Consider the following 14,626-nt stretch of genomic DNA (forward strand, 5'->3'; position numbering starts at 1 on the left):
TGCCTGAGGAGTTAAAATTAAATACAAATAAAAATTCAAATTAAGTTTAAAAAACACATGTGGCTAATATTGGAAAGCTCAAGTTTAAACCTTCACTACAAGATGCATGAATGATTAAAACAGTTGACAGCAATCAGAATAACATAATGCATACACTGCCCTCATCCTCTTCAATTTAAAGAAATAAAGAAAATTTCAATTTTTAGTTTTTTCTCTGTACAGCAAATTCTCCTTGTCCTGCTCTATAACTCAATTCCTTAAGCAGCTATTAAAACTGCATGCTAGCCTCTTCCAGGCAGGAGCAGAAAATAATCACCTCTTGTTTTTTCTTCTCCAAGATATAAAGTGTACACAATAGTATAAATACATATTGCTATGTGCCCTTTTAATTGATTTACTTAGTGTGAACCCAACTCAAAAACATTTCCATAAACCTTTATTTCCCAATGCACTCCCCTTTCCCTTATTCCATCTTTCTGTTTCACTTCAAGGTAACCATTATCAGGAATTTTATAATTTTTTTTTTGCTTAAAAAATGGTGTCAGCTGTATACTGTTCATAATTTTGCTTCATTTTCAACTTTCTAAAAGGTATTATAGTGGACGTAGTCTTCTGTAGTCTTGCCTTGTTCACTCAACATTATGTCCCTAACTGTAATCCAGGTTGTTGCAAATGACTACATTTTATTCATTTGAACTGCTATACAACAGCTACTGTGTGTCAATATTGCAATTAATTGATCTATTCTGAAGACAGGTTAATTACACTTTTTTAGTGGCACTAGCACGAGCACTCTTTTTATCTGTCTCCTGGCACACATATGCGAGGTTTTCTTGGGTATATACCTTCAAGTGGAACTGCTAGGTCACAGGATATATAAATGTTAACTTTATGAAATAATGCTATATTTTTTCAATTTGGTTGTATTTTCTCAGTTAGTAGTAAAGAGATATTGTTTAATCCATCTCTTCTCCCTCATTTGTTATCACCTGATTTCTCAATTTTTGCCAATGAAATGGGTGTAAGATATAGTACTGATTTGTATTTCCCATATTAATAACGAGGTTGAACACCCTATAGGCCATATATGCTATTTCTTGTATGAAATGCCTAATCATGACTTTTACCTATTTTCCTACTTGGAAAATTATGTTGATTTGTAGGAGAGGAGTTCTTCACATACTCTAAGGATCCTTTCTTACACATGTGTATCAAATATCATTTCCTAGTTTGTGACTTGTGTTAAGATGTCTTTTGATTAAAAAATTGTACTTCATTCTAATGCAATGAAATTCATCAATCTTTTAAGGTTAATGGTTTTGGAACTTGTTTAAGAAATCCTTTAGAAATCTTTCCCTACAGAAAGGTCAAAAATATATTCACATATATTTTCTTCTAAAAGTTTTAAAGATTTTCTTTAATCTATATGATGTGATTACTGAGTTAAAGTAGCAATCAATTCTTTCTTTTTTAATTTATATGCAGGTTAGTTAACATACAGTGTAGTTTTGGCTTCGGAAATAGAACCCAGTGATTCTCTCTTACATATGACACCCGGCCCTCAAAAAGTATCCTCAGTAATGCCTGTTACCCATTCAACACCCCCTGCCCAGCAATCCTGTTTGTTCTTTATATTTAAGAGTCTCTTAATGGTTTGCCTCCCTGTTTTTATCTTATTTTTCCTTCCCTTATGATCATCTGTTGAGATTCTCAAATTCCATGAGTGAAATCATGTATCTTTCTCTGACTATTTTGCTTAGCATAGTATCCTCCAGTTCCACCCATGTTGTTGCAAATGGCAAGATTTCATTCTTTTTCATCACTAGGTAGTATTCCATTGTGTGTGCGTGTGTGTACACACCGCATCTTCTTTATCCATTCGTCAGGTAATGGACATTTGGGCTCTTTCCATAATTTGGTGACTGTTGATAGTGCTGCTATAAAACACTGGGGTACACGGGCCCCTTCAAATCAGCATTTCTGTATATTTTGGATAAATTCCTAGCAGTACAACTGCTGGGTCATAAGGTAGTTCTATCTAAAAAAAAAAAAAAATTCCTTACGGATAAGCCAATTTTCCCAGCCCTATTTACTGATAAGTCTATCTTTCCCCCCATTAACTGCAGTGCCACTTCTGTTTTATAGTAAGTATACCCCTTCTATGTGGAGGCTGATTTCTGGGCTCTGCATCTTGTTCCTTTGGTCCATTTAGTACCACACTATCTTAACTACTGTATCCTTAAAACTAAGTCCTTATATTTGGTAAGGCAAGGTAGTGCTCCTGCATTTTCAGACATGACAACTGTCTTCAGTTCTTTGCTTTTCCACATATATTTTATAATCATCTCAACATATTTATGACTATTTTTTCCTTTCTTTTTCATTTTTTATGGTATTCTTCTTTTTCTTCTTCTTTTTTTTAAGCAGGCTCCACACCCAATGTGGGGCTCGAACTCATGACCCTGAGATCAAGAGCCACATGCTCTACTGAGCCAGCCAGGGGCCCCTGATGACTATTTTTTTTTTTCTTTTTTTATGAGATCTCTCTGAACATTTTTCCATTTTGCATGATTTTCATTTTAGTTTGTAGTTACTCTGTCATATTTTATTCCTAGATTATTGGAAGTTATTATTCAAAGGCATTAAATTTTATCAAAAATTTTCCGTGTCCCTGAAATGACTACTTATTTCTTCTTCTTTAGTGTTAAATCACACACACACACACACGCACACACACACACACACACTGATGTTAAACCAGCATTACACTTACACATGCATAAATGCATGTATATACATAAAAAGATGTGTGCACGCACACACATCTTTATACATCTTATTTTTGATACATTTCAAAGTAAATTGTAGACAATATACTCCCCCCCTCCTTTTCCCTTTCGAGATAAAATTTACATGAAATGACTTATATATTTGCTCAGTTTTGTTAAGTGCATTCATCATTACAACTCAAACTCCTATCAGGATACAGATCATAAAAAAACAAAAAACATTAAAAGGGGCGCCTGGGTGGTTCAGTTGGTTATGTGTCCAACTCTTGATCTCAGCTCAGGTCTTGATCTCAGGATTGTGAGTTCAAGCCCTATGCTGGGTTCCACGCTAGGTGTGAAGCTTACTTAAAAAAAAAAAAAATACAGAACAGTGATCTACATCTTTAGCTTATATCAGAATCATCTGGAGAGACCATTAAAACAGAATGATGGGCCCACCTTAGAGTTATTGAGGTAAAGCCTTAGAACTCATATTTCTAACAAGTTGCAGGTAATTTCAGTAACTTTTAGAACCACTAATATAGACCATTACCATTATCCCTGAAAATTCCCTCATGTTGGGGCACCTGGGTGGCTCAGTCAGTTATGCGCCTGACTTCGGCTCAGGTCATGATCTCACAGTTCATGGGGTTGAGCCCCACATAGGGCTCTATGCTGAAAGTCTGGAGCCTAGAGCCTGCTTTGCTGCGTTTCCCTCTCTCTCTGCCCCTCCCCCACTCCCTCTCTCTCTCTCTCTCTGAAAAATAAAACATTAAAAAGGAAAGAAAGAGAGAGAGAGAGAGAGAGAGAGAGAGAGAGAGAGAAAGAAAGAAAGAAAGAAAGAAAGAAAGAAAGAAAGAAAGAAAGAAAGAAAAAAAGAAAGTTCCTTCATGTTACTTTCCAGTCAATCTCTGAACCCAGCAATTGCTCTTCTGAGTTTTTCAGATACAGATTAATTTTGCCTCTCCTAGAACTTCATATAGATGGAATCAGAATATGTACTGTTCTGTGTAAGGCTTCCTTCACTCTGCATAATATTTTTATTGTGCTCAAGTTGTATGTATCATCAGTTTGTTTCTTTACGATGTGAATACTATTAAATTGTGAGGCTATATCATTATTTTTATCCATTCACTGGTTGATAGAGACAGAGACGGTATTTGATTATAAACAGAAACGAAACTGCTCCTTAAACACTTTACTTAGAAATCTTCTCAGCTAAATATCCAATTTCATGCTTGAAGTTCTACCTTTCACAAAACACTAGAACAAGAACACAGCTCAGCCAAGTTCTTTGCCTCTTTATAACAAGGACTGCCTTTTCTCTGTTGTCCAATAGCAAGTTCCTCATTTCTACCTGAGACCTTATCAAAATGGCCTTTACTGTCCATATTTCTACCAACATTCTGTACAATATTGTATTTATTCTCCAAGAAGACAAAAGCTTTCCCTACAGCTTCTTTTCTCTCTGAGCCCTCATCAGAACTGCCTTTAAATGTCTCTTCATAGCGGTATCAGCTTCTTCTAGTATGCACCTCAAAACTTTGCTAGTCTCTACTGATTACCCAATTCCAAAGCCACTTTCACATTATTTGTTTCAGCAGCATCTTACTTTTGGTTCCAATTTCTGTCTTAGCTTGGTCTTAGCTTCCAATTTCTGTCTTTGCTGCTATAACAAATACCACATACTAGGTGACTTCAACAGAAATTTATTTCTCATAGTTCTGGAATCAAGGTGCCAGCGTATTCCAATGAAGATCCTCATTCTGGCTTGCAGATGGCTGTTTTCTTATGTCCTCATTTGGCAGAGAGCAGACAGATCTCTCTTGTGTCTCTTCTTAGGAGGGTACTATTCTGATTCATGCTGGCTCCACCCTCATTACCTAATGATCTCTCAAAAGCTCCACTTCCTAATATCACACTAGGGATTAAGCTTCAACATATGAAGTTTGGAGACATATAAACGTTCAGTCCATAGCATTCTCTGAGAAATCCTCTTGAGGAAGGAGTCCCATACTCTATGGAAAATATACTGTTAATCTTTTCCCCAACTTTCCCCAAAAGGACCTATGGTCCTTTATCAGGTTAACTGTACATTGGAGAAAAGGAAATTATCAGACCTTTTAGGGATTATTAGATGCTGGTTCTGAACTGACACTAATTCCAAGAGACCCTAAAGATCGCTGTGGCTCAGAGTGAAGGGTGGGTGGTTAGAGGTCTGGTGGTCAATGGAGGTATAACTCTTGTCTGTTTCAGAGTGAGTCCAGTGGATCCCCAAACTCATCTTATGATTATTTCCAAGTTCCAAAACACAAAATTGGAATAAATATACTCAGCAGTTGACAGAATTCCTACATTGTTTCTTTGATCTGTGTAGTGAGGGTTATTACGGTGGGAAAGGCCAAGTGGAAACCATGAACCAGGAAAATAGTCAAAATACTACATTACACCAGGGACTATTGAGATTAGTGCTATCATCAAAGACTGGAAGGATGCAAGGATGATAATTCCCACCAGATTCTCATTCAGCTCGCTAATTTGGCCTGGGCAGCAGACAGATGGATCTTGGGGAATGACAGTGGATTCGCAATAAGCTAACGGGTAGTGATTCCAACTGCAGCTGCTGTACCAGATAAGGTATTATTACTTGAGCAAATTAATACATTCTTTGGTTACCTGGCACCTTCTGGCAGATGCTTTTTTCTCCATCCCCATCAAAGCCCACCAGAAGCACTTTGCTATCAGCAGGCAAGGCCAGCAATACACTGCACTGCCCTACCTCGGGCGTATATTAACTCTCCAGTCCTATGTTATAATTCAGTTTGCAGGATCTTGATTACCTTTCCCTTTAATAAGATTATCACAGTGGTTCATTACATTGATGATATTATGCTGACTATACTTGGTGAGCAAACAATAGCAACCACTCTAGACTTATTGATAAGACTTGTATGTGTCAGAGGGTAGGGAAATAAATCCAACAAAATTCAGGGGTCTTCTATTTCAGTGAAATTGCTGGGGTCCTAGTGGTGTGGGCTCTGTTAAGCTATCCCTTCTAAAGTGAAGGATAAGTTGTTGCATCTGGCATCTCCTATATATAACCAAAAAAAAGAGGCACAATGGCTAGTGGTCTTTGGAGTTTGGAGGCAACAAATTCCTCATTTGGGTGTATTACTCTGGCTCATTTACTGAGTGACCCAAGATGCTGCCTGTGCTGAGAGGGGCCCAGAACAGAAGAAGGCTGTGCAAGAGATCCAGGCTGCTATGCAAGTTGCTCTGCAGCATGGGTCAGATGATCCAATAGATCCAATGGTACTTTAAGTGTCAGTGGCAGATAGGGATACTGTTTCAAGTCTCTGGCAGGACCCCATAGGTGGACTGACTGCAGTACAAGCCCTTAGGATTTTGGAGCAAAGCATTATCGTCCTCCATGAATAACTACTCTCCTTTTGAAAAAGAGCTCTTGGCCTCTACTGGGCCTTAGCAGATACTGAATGCTTAGCCATGAGCCACCAAATTACCATGTGATTTGAGTTGCCCATCATGAACTGGGTATTACCTGACTCACCAAGACATAAAATTGGGTACGCACAGCAGCAGCATCAAACGGAAGCGGTATATATGTGACTGGGTGAGAGCACATCTAAAGGGTATAAGTAAATTACACGAAGCAGCAGCCCAAATGTCTATGGGTTCCTACTCCTGCTATACTGCCTTTCTCTCTTCCAGCCTGTACCTATGGCTTCATGGGGAGTTCCCAGAGATCAACTCACAAGGAAGAGAAGACTTAGGCCTGGTTTATAAATGGGTCTGCACAATATGTAGGACCATTCCAAAGTGGACATTTTGTAGCACCATCGCCTCTGTCTGGGACATCCTTGAAGGACAGTGGTGAAGGGAAATTCCCCCACTGAACAGAACTACGAGCAGTGCACCTGGCTATTCACTTTGCTTGGAAGAAGGAATGACCAGATATGTGATTACATATTGGTTCATGGGCTATGGCCAATGGTTTGGCTGGATGGTTAGGGACTTGGAAGGAAGATGATTAGAAAGTTAGTGACAAGGAAATTTAGGAAAGAGGCATGTGGATAGATATCTCTGAATGCATATAAAATATAAGGATATTTATGTCCCACACGAATGTTCATCAAAAGATGACCTCAGCAGAGGAGGATTTAAATAATCAAGTGGACTGGAGGACTCATTCTGTAGGTACCTTCTCTGAGGATATCAGCCTCTCTCCCCAACTACTCTTGTTCTTGCTCAATGCACTCATGAACAAACTGTCCATGGTGGCAGGGATGGTGGTTACACATGGATTCAGGAACACAGATTTCTGTTCGGGAAGGCCAATGTGGCTGGCCCATGGCCACTGCTGAGTGCCAATCTGTCAGCAGTAGAGACCAACACCAAATCCCTGATGTGGAACCATTGAACCATTCCCTGGATGAATAGTCAGTTACTTTGTAAGCACGTTGATTACACTGGCAGATTTCCATAATGGAAGGGGCAGCATTTTGTTCTTACTGGAACAGATGCTTACGATGGATACAGATTTGCCTTCTCTTCATGCAGTGCTTCTGCCAAAACTACCACTTGTAGCTGTATTAGAATGCCTTATCCACTGTCATGGTATTCTACACAGCATTACTTTTTATCAATCAAGGAGCTGGCTTGATAGAACATGGAATGGCCTTTTCAAGACTCAGGTATAGCACCAGATAGGTGGCAATATCTTGCATGGATGAGGCAAGATTCTACAGGAGGCTCTATATGCTCTGAATCAGCATCCAATATATGGCGCTGTTTAGCCCATTACCAGGATTCACAGTCTAGGAATTTTCAAGGGGTGGAAATGGGAGGGGCATCACTCACAATTAACTCCTAGTGACCCACTAGCAAAATTTTCACTTCTGGCAACTTTATGCTTTGCTGACCTATAGGTCTTAGCTCCAAAAGGAGCTTCTACTGGGAAACACAACAATAATCCCACTGAACTGGAAGTCAAGTCTGTGACACAACTACTTTGGGCTCCTCATTCCTCTGAATCAACAGACAAAGAAAGGAATTAGGGTACTATCTGGAGTGACTGATCCTGACTACCAAGGAGAGACTGGACTAATACTCTATAATGGAAGTAAGGAAGAGTCTGTCTGGAATACAGGAGATCCTTTAGGACAACTCTTAGAATTACCATCTTCTGTGATTAAAGTCAATGGAAAACTATAACAACCCAATTCAGGCAGGACTACTAATGGTACAGACCCTTCATGAAAGAAGGTATGGGTCACCCCACCATAATGAAGACCAGGTGAGGTACTTGTTGAAGGCGAAGGGAATACAGAGAGTAGGCAGTAGAAGAAGGCAGCTATGGCCACATTACAAGGTATAGAAGCGAGAATTTTAGTTGTCATAAGCATTTCCTACTTATTTTGTTATGAATAGTGTGTGTGTGTGTGTGTGTGTGTGTGTGTGTGTGTGTCCAGAGACAGAGGAGAAGAGAAGAGGAGTGGAGAAAGAGCAAATAACGCCCCCTCCCCGCCTTTTTTTACCCCAGTCTGACACCATGGCTCCCTCCCACTGCTCACTTTTCCTCCCCTTTTATTCCCCTACCATATGACATAAAAAGTATGGACTTCATATCATAGTAGTTAAGTGTTGTTAATTATAGTATTTAAGTTACTGGGTATCAGGAGAAGAGTAAACATCACTCAAGGACTTTACTTTTTCTTATGGGAAAGATGTTAGTGCATTTTCAGTTCTATGCAGGATAGCTGTATCATGTTAGATGGAACTATGATCTCATTATTGTTATTTGGAAATGAAGTATGGTTTAAAGAGATATACACAGGTGCCATGTTGACAAAGGGGATGTGTGATAGTTAATTTTATGTGCCAACTTGACTAGGTCAAGGGATACCTGATTATTTGGTTAAACATCACTTCTGGGTTAAAAAAAAAAATTCTGAGTACTGGTGAGGGTGTTTCTAGATGCGATTCGCACCTGAATTTGTGGACTCAGTAAAGCAGATCACCCTCTCCAATGTGGGTGGTCATCACACAATTGGCTGAGGGCCTGAATAGAACACAAGGTAGACAAAGGAGGAAATCAACTATTCTCTGACTACCTGAGTTGGGACATCAGTCTCCTCTTGCACTCAAATTGGGATTTACACCATCAGCTACCCTGGTTCAGGCCTTCAGATACAAACTAAACTATACCCAGGGGCTCTTCTAAGCCTCCAGCTTGCAGACAGCCTCCATAACTGAATGAACCAATTCCTTACAATAAATCCTTTTCTCTCTCCTCCTCTCAGTATTCTATTGGTTCTCCTTCTCTGGAGAACCCAATACATGTCCCTTCCATGTCAATTCCTGGCCCTCTGAAATGACTTGTTTGAGTTTTTCCAATATAGATGAGTTTTAGCCTCTCCTAGAACTTCATATAAATGGAATCAGAATATGACTGTTATGTGTAAGTCTTCTTTACTCTGTGTTATGTTTTCATTATTCATCTAAGTTGCTGTATGTTTCAGTAGTCTGTTCCTTTATGATGTGGAGTACTATTAAATTATATGAATATATTAGTTTTCCTAATCATCCATTGGTTGTTAAAGTATTTGACTGTAAACTTTAAGGAGATCTCATTTTAGATTACAAAGGCCAGGAATGCATGAAATATGGGTTATTCAAGGTTTTTCATTGCTTATATTTTCTTATAAACTAAAAAAGGACCATTGAGTGGCACTAGAAAATCAATTCAATTTCTGTGTACCCTGTCATAGTGCTTTAAACTAAATGGACTACTGTTTAGAAAAAAGAAAAAATCTATCTACCTAAGGACTTTCATGATAGAAATTTTTCTTTTATGTGCTATTGAAAAATGACAAAAACCTATGGAATCATTAAAAGTTTTAAAATTATGAATTCATTAAAGGTTATAAATTATAGGGAACAAATCTGCATATATTTAAAGTGTGTGTATACATAGCACACTAACAAAATTTAGTTGGCAGACAGAGTTTGGGGCATGTCTGAATTTGAAGGTGTTTCATATAGTACTCTAAGTTTCCCTAAAAAAAAAAAAAAAAAAAAAAAAAAAGAAAGAAAGAAAGAAAGAAAAAAAAATAAAAAAAACTTCCATGAATTGGAAATCAATGACCTATAAGAAACTCACTCAACACAAAAACAAAATGAGAAATAGCAGAAACTAAAGAGAATGGAATATGTAAATAAGCTCATGTGGAAATAGTTAAGTATGCTAATTCTTTTTTAGAAAAACGTTTATTTTTTGAGAGAGCACGCAAGCAGGGGAGGGGCACAGAGAGAGAGAAAGAGAGAGAATCTCAAGTAGGCTGTAGGGTGCCAGTGCAGAGCCCGACATGGGGCTCAATCCTATGAACTGTGAGATCATGACCTGAGCCCAAATCAAGAGTCAGATGCTGAATGGAATGAGCCACCCAGGCATCCTGGTGCTCATTATTCTTTAAAAAGAAAAAAAAAAGAAGGGGTAGGTTTGGTGCTCGGGTGGCTCAGTGGGTTAAGCGTCCAACTTCGGCTCACGTCATGATCTCATGGTTCATGGGCTTGAGCCCTGTGTTGGGCTCTGTGCTGACTGCTCAGAGCCTGGAAACTGCTTCAGATTCTGTGTCTCTCTCTGTGCCCCTCCCCTGCTTGCACTCTCTCTCTCAAAAATAATCATTTAAAAATTAAAAAAAAAAACTTTTTTTTAAACTCTACCCACAACATGGGGCTTAAACTCATGACCCTGAGATCAAGAGATACATGCTCTATCAACTGAGCCAGCCAGGTGCCCCCATGTGTGCTAATTATTCTTGACTCAAGAATTTCCAATGATTCTTCTAGTAGTACATTCTCTATATCCTTCCTAGCCTCTCAAAATTTATGCATGTATGTTGCTACAACCATTAAGAGTGGTTACGTCTCTGTTAACGTGTATCTATAATAAATATTTTTTAGCTTTATTTCTTTCATTAAACTAAATTCTGCTAGTCTAATAACTATCACAAAGTCACAGTGTCATTGGCAAACTAAACTTGTCAGAAACTAAAGAAGTTACATAATACTGAGAAAGGATTAAAGGACTGAATGAACAACTAGCTAAAGAAATCTAGAAAGTAAAGATATAAGAAACATAAAACTTACTGCTAAGAGATTATAAATCTAGTCATCTCCTTTCTGTTTTCAATTTGCCAATAATATATACAGATATTATCTTAGATCCTTTTTTGGAATACTAAATAATGACATTTCTGACAGCTACAATTAATTCTTACTCATTTATTGTAATTATTAAATGAAATATGTGGTTGTAGAGTATTCTGGAAATTATTATGTCCCCTTTGGAATAATGGCTGACATAAATGTAACTAAGATAGTTACAAGGCTCTGTAATACAGAGCTAATTATTTGACTTAGGAGGGAAATGATACCAAATATATTATGTAAAATTATGAAATAAAAGATGATTTATGGAAGACGATTTAGGAAGAGAGCCTAAGATATCATAGATTGAAGAACATAAGCAAATACCATGAAGATGTTTAAAAAAGGCATCTTAAAAATTTTTTTAAAGCAACATATTACTCCACACCATCAGATGGCTAAACTTAAAAATACTGACAAAAACCAAGAGTATTGGTGAGAATGTAGAGCAAATGGAATGTTGCTGGTACAAATGCAAAATGGATCAGCCATTTTGGAAAAAGTCTGGCAGTTTCTCACTCACCACATGATCCAGCAATCACTCAGGAATTTACCCAAGAAATATGAAAACACACATCCACATAAGAACTCGGCACACAAATATTCCTAGCAGCATTATTCAGAATAGTCCAAACTGGGAACACAAAAGTCCATAAATTTGTGAATTCATAAAGAGATTATAATACATCTATACTATTGATACTAGCCAGCAATAAAAATATTAATATACCAGCAACATTCTGTTAATTAAAAGAAGACAAGACCAACACACAAAAAACTACATGCTGCATGATTCCACTGATATGAAATTGGACAAAAGGTATTAACTGCAGCGACAAAAAGTAGACCAGTGGTTTCCTATGGCCAAGGGAAGAGGAACAATTACAAAGAGGCACGAAGAAGCTTTTAAGGGTGATATTCTATATTTATCTTGATTGTGCCTCAATAAAACAATTTTGGTTGACTGTTAAAAATATCGCTAGTTTTATTACTAAAAATACTGCAAAACATACAGAAGTGAACAAAAACAAATGGACTTAACTAGACAGCAGATTGTTGATATAACAGAAAAAATTTATTTCAAGATAGACTAATTTTTTTAAAGTATTTTTTTAATGTTTATTTTTTTAATTTTGAGATTGAGAGCATAAGTGGGGGATGGGGAAAGAGAGAATCCCAAGCAGACTCTGCACTGCCAGCATGGAGCCTGACCCCACAACTACAAGATCATGACCTCAGCCAAAATCAATACTTGGATGCATAACTGACTGAGCCTCCCAGGCACCCCAAGATAGACTTAATAATATATTTTTAGTGGGCTATACATAAACATAAATGCAAAGAAATCTTAAACTGTATCCAATAATGTTACTGTTAATATTAGTTGGGCAAAGCAAATAAGAAATTATGTTCCTTTCCTTTGGAACTAAGATTTTTAGCCTAAAGGAAAGAATAATACAATCAAAGAAGGAGACTTTCATAATCTTAAATTTGAATTTAAAAAAATCAATATAAATTCTTGATTTATTTTTGCCTTTCTAAAAAATATGTTTTCTAGCTCTATCTTTTGGAAAAGGCCCAAAGCTATGATAACCCATCAGCAAAGGACATCCATGGCATCCAGATTCTTCTACCCAAAGGGATTAGGACTCTTTGGAAAAATGGCTGATTTCAGGTTTGGGGCAGAAAATATACAAGTTAAGTCAGGTCACCTTGTAGAGGCAAAAAGTAATCAGGTGACAAAAGAGTAACAAGGTTATATCAAAAGGATACAAGACCAACTTGGAGGGACTACCACTGGGCAAAGATGGGACAATCTAAACTTCAAAAAGAATTATGATTAAGATAAATTGAAATACAAAGGCATACAAATCTATTCACTCACACTAATATTAAAAAATGAATAGACTCATCATAATAGGTGCACCAGGTTGACAACACCTAAACTGAAAGATCACTGAAAATGGATGACTAAACGTTATGTGCCTCCTACTGTGACGCTGTATTATTCGCATCATTTATGAAGTATTCTTGTCCCCTACTCCCAAGATTGAACTTCAATATTATTAAGGCTCTAGATCTAATGAAGAGTTTACAGAAAAAAAATGGTGAATAGAGGAACAACTTAAATGACATTAGAAGGAAAAGATCCATGAAATCTACAATGTGGGACATTCTATAGGAAAACACATTTCCATTTCTATAGGAAAAGGGGGGCGTGAGGGATCGACTAGCATAGATTTAAGAGACATAAGAGCCGTATCAACCAAAGCAACTGCAAACTAACTATACAAATGCATTTTTGAGACGATTAGGGAAATATGAACATTGAAATAAGTATTAGAGTTGGGGGGAATAACATTAATATTTGTTTTGATACAGATGATAATGATATTCTGGTTATTTTTTACAGTAATTTCTGTTAGAGATAGATACTAAAACGTTTATGGTGAAATGATATAAAGTATGAGATTTGCTTCAAAAGTATTACAGCCAAAAAATAATAATAAAAAAACGAAAGGAGAGGGATTAGAGATGAAATAAGGCTAGGGAAATGCTGACAGTTCTTGAAGCTGGGTGATGGGTATTTCTATTTAAAAATTTGTGAAATAAAAAAATTCATTGGGAGATAAATATTCCCATATATGAAATTTTTCAAGAACACTAATTATGCTTTAATTCTGCACTATTACAGGAAATTCTACACATTTCATAACAAGCAAAATAATGCAAATATATAGTTAATGCAATCTGTAAATCTGTTTGTAAATCTCATGTCTATCATATAGATTAAAGGGATAAGAAAAAAAATATCTGGAAGGAAGTGAAGACAGAATTTCAACTACTGATTTAGAAAAATTATTTATAACAGTCAGTGGAATAATTGCTTAAATAGGGATATTAACCAAAACATTCAGCTTAATAAACTGAAATAAATTTTCCCTACCAAAAGGCAAATAGTTAAAAATAACTGAAAAGGTTCTTTTAAATCATAAAATCTACAAAGAACTGCCCTTCTATTAAATTTCATGTTATCTGTTATCAAGAGTCAAAATAACACTCACGTTTTGAAGGAGTTGCTCAAACCAGTCATAGCCAGTATCTCTGCATGCTGCAACCTAAGTGGGAAAATATGGTGAAACTATCAAAATTAAGAATTTACTTAAAAATCTGAAAAACAAAAAACAAAAACTTTGCTATGATTTAGTGTGAGGTAAATAAATGTCTCAATTAAAAAAAATTATTTTAAAGTAAACTATTCTTTAAGTAAGCCAATAATTTATCAATATTAAATAATTTTATGCTAAAAATATCTTAGAATACATTCAAGAAATTAGTTTAATATATTGAAATTAAATACGATATTATAGGGAAAGTGGGTTGGGGGATGAGGAATGAAATAGGTGATGGGGATTAAGGAGTGAATTTTTGTGATGAGCACCAGGTGTCGTATGGAAGTGTTCAATCACTATATTGTACAACTGAAACTAGTATTACACTGTATGTTAACTAACTGGAATTTAAATAGAAACTTAAAAACATGGTGTTACATTTTGAATAGTAACTTGTACTGGTCAGAAACACGTGTAGGTTTAAAACAACACAAATAGAAATGTTTGCTTATTATT

The 14,626-nt window shown here is 36.7% G+C and overlaps 1 protein-coding gene across 1 annotated transcript in view; it reads right to left on the bottom strand.

Annotated features, from left to right (window-relative positions):
- The window catches only part of NIPBL (NIPBL cohesin loading factor), a 201,482-nt gene that overhangs the window by 25,609 nt on the left and 161,247 nt on the right, over window positions 1-14,626 (bottom strand). The window contains 1 exon segment of the mRNA XM_043599796.1: window positions 14,063-14,116. Within this exon segment, the coding sequence (XP_043455731.1) occupies window positions 14,063-14,116 (54 nt within the window).

The sequence above is a fragment of the Prionailurus bengalensis genome, chromosome A1 (assembly GCF_016509475.1).
Source record: "Prionailurus bengalensis isolate Pbe53 chromosome A1, Fcat_Pben_1.1_paternal_pri, whole genome shotgun sequence".
Classification (NCBI taxonomy): domain Eukaryota; kingdom Metazoa; phylum Chordata; class Mammalia; order Carnivora; family Felidae; genus Prionailurus; species Prionailurus bengalensis.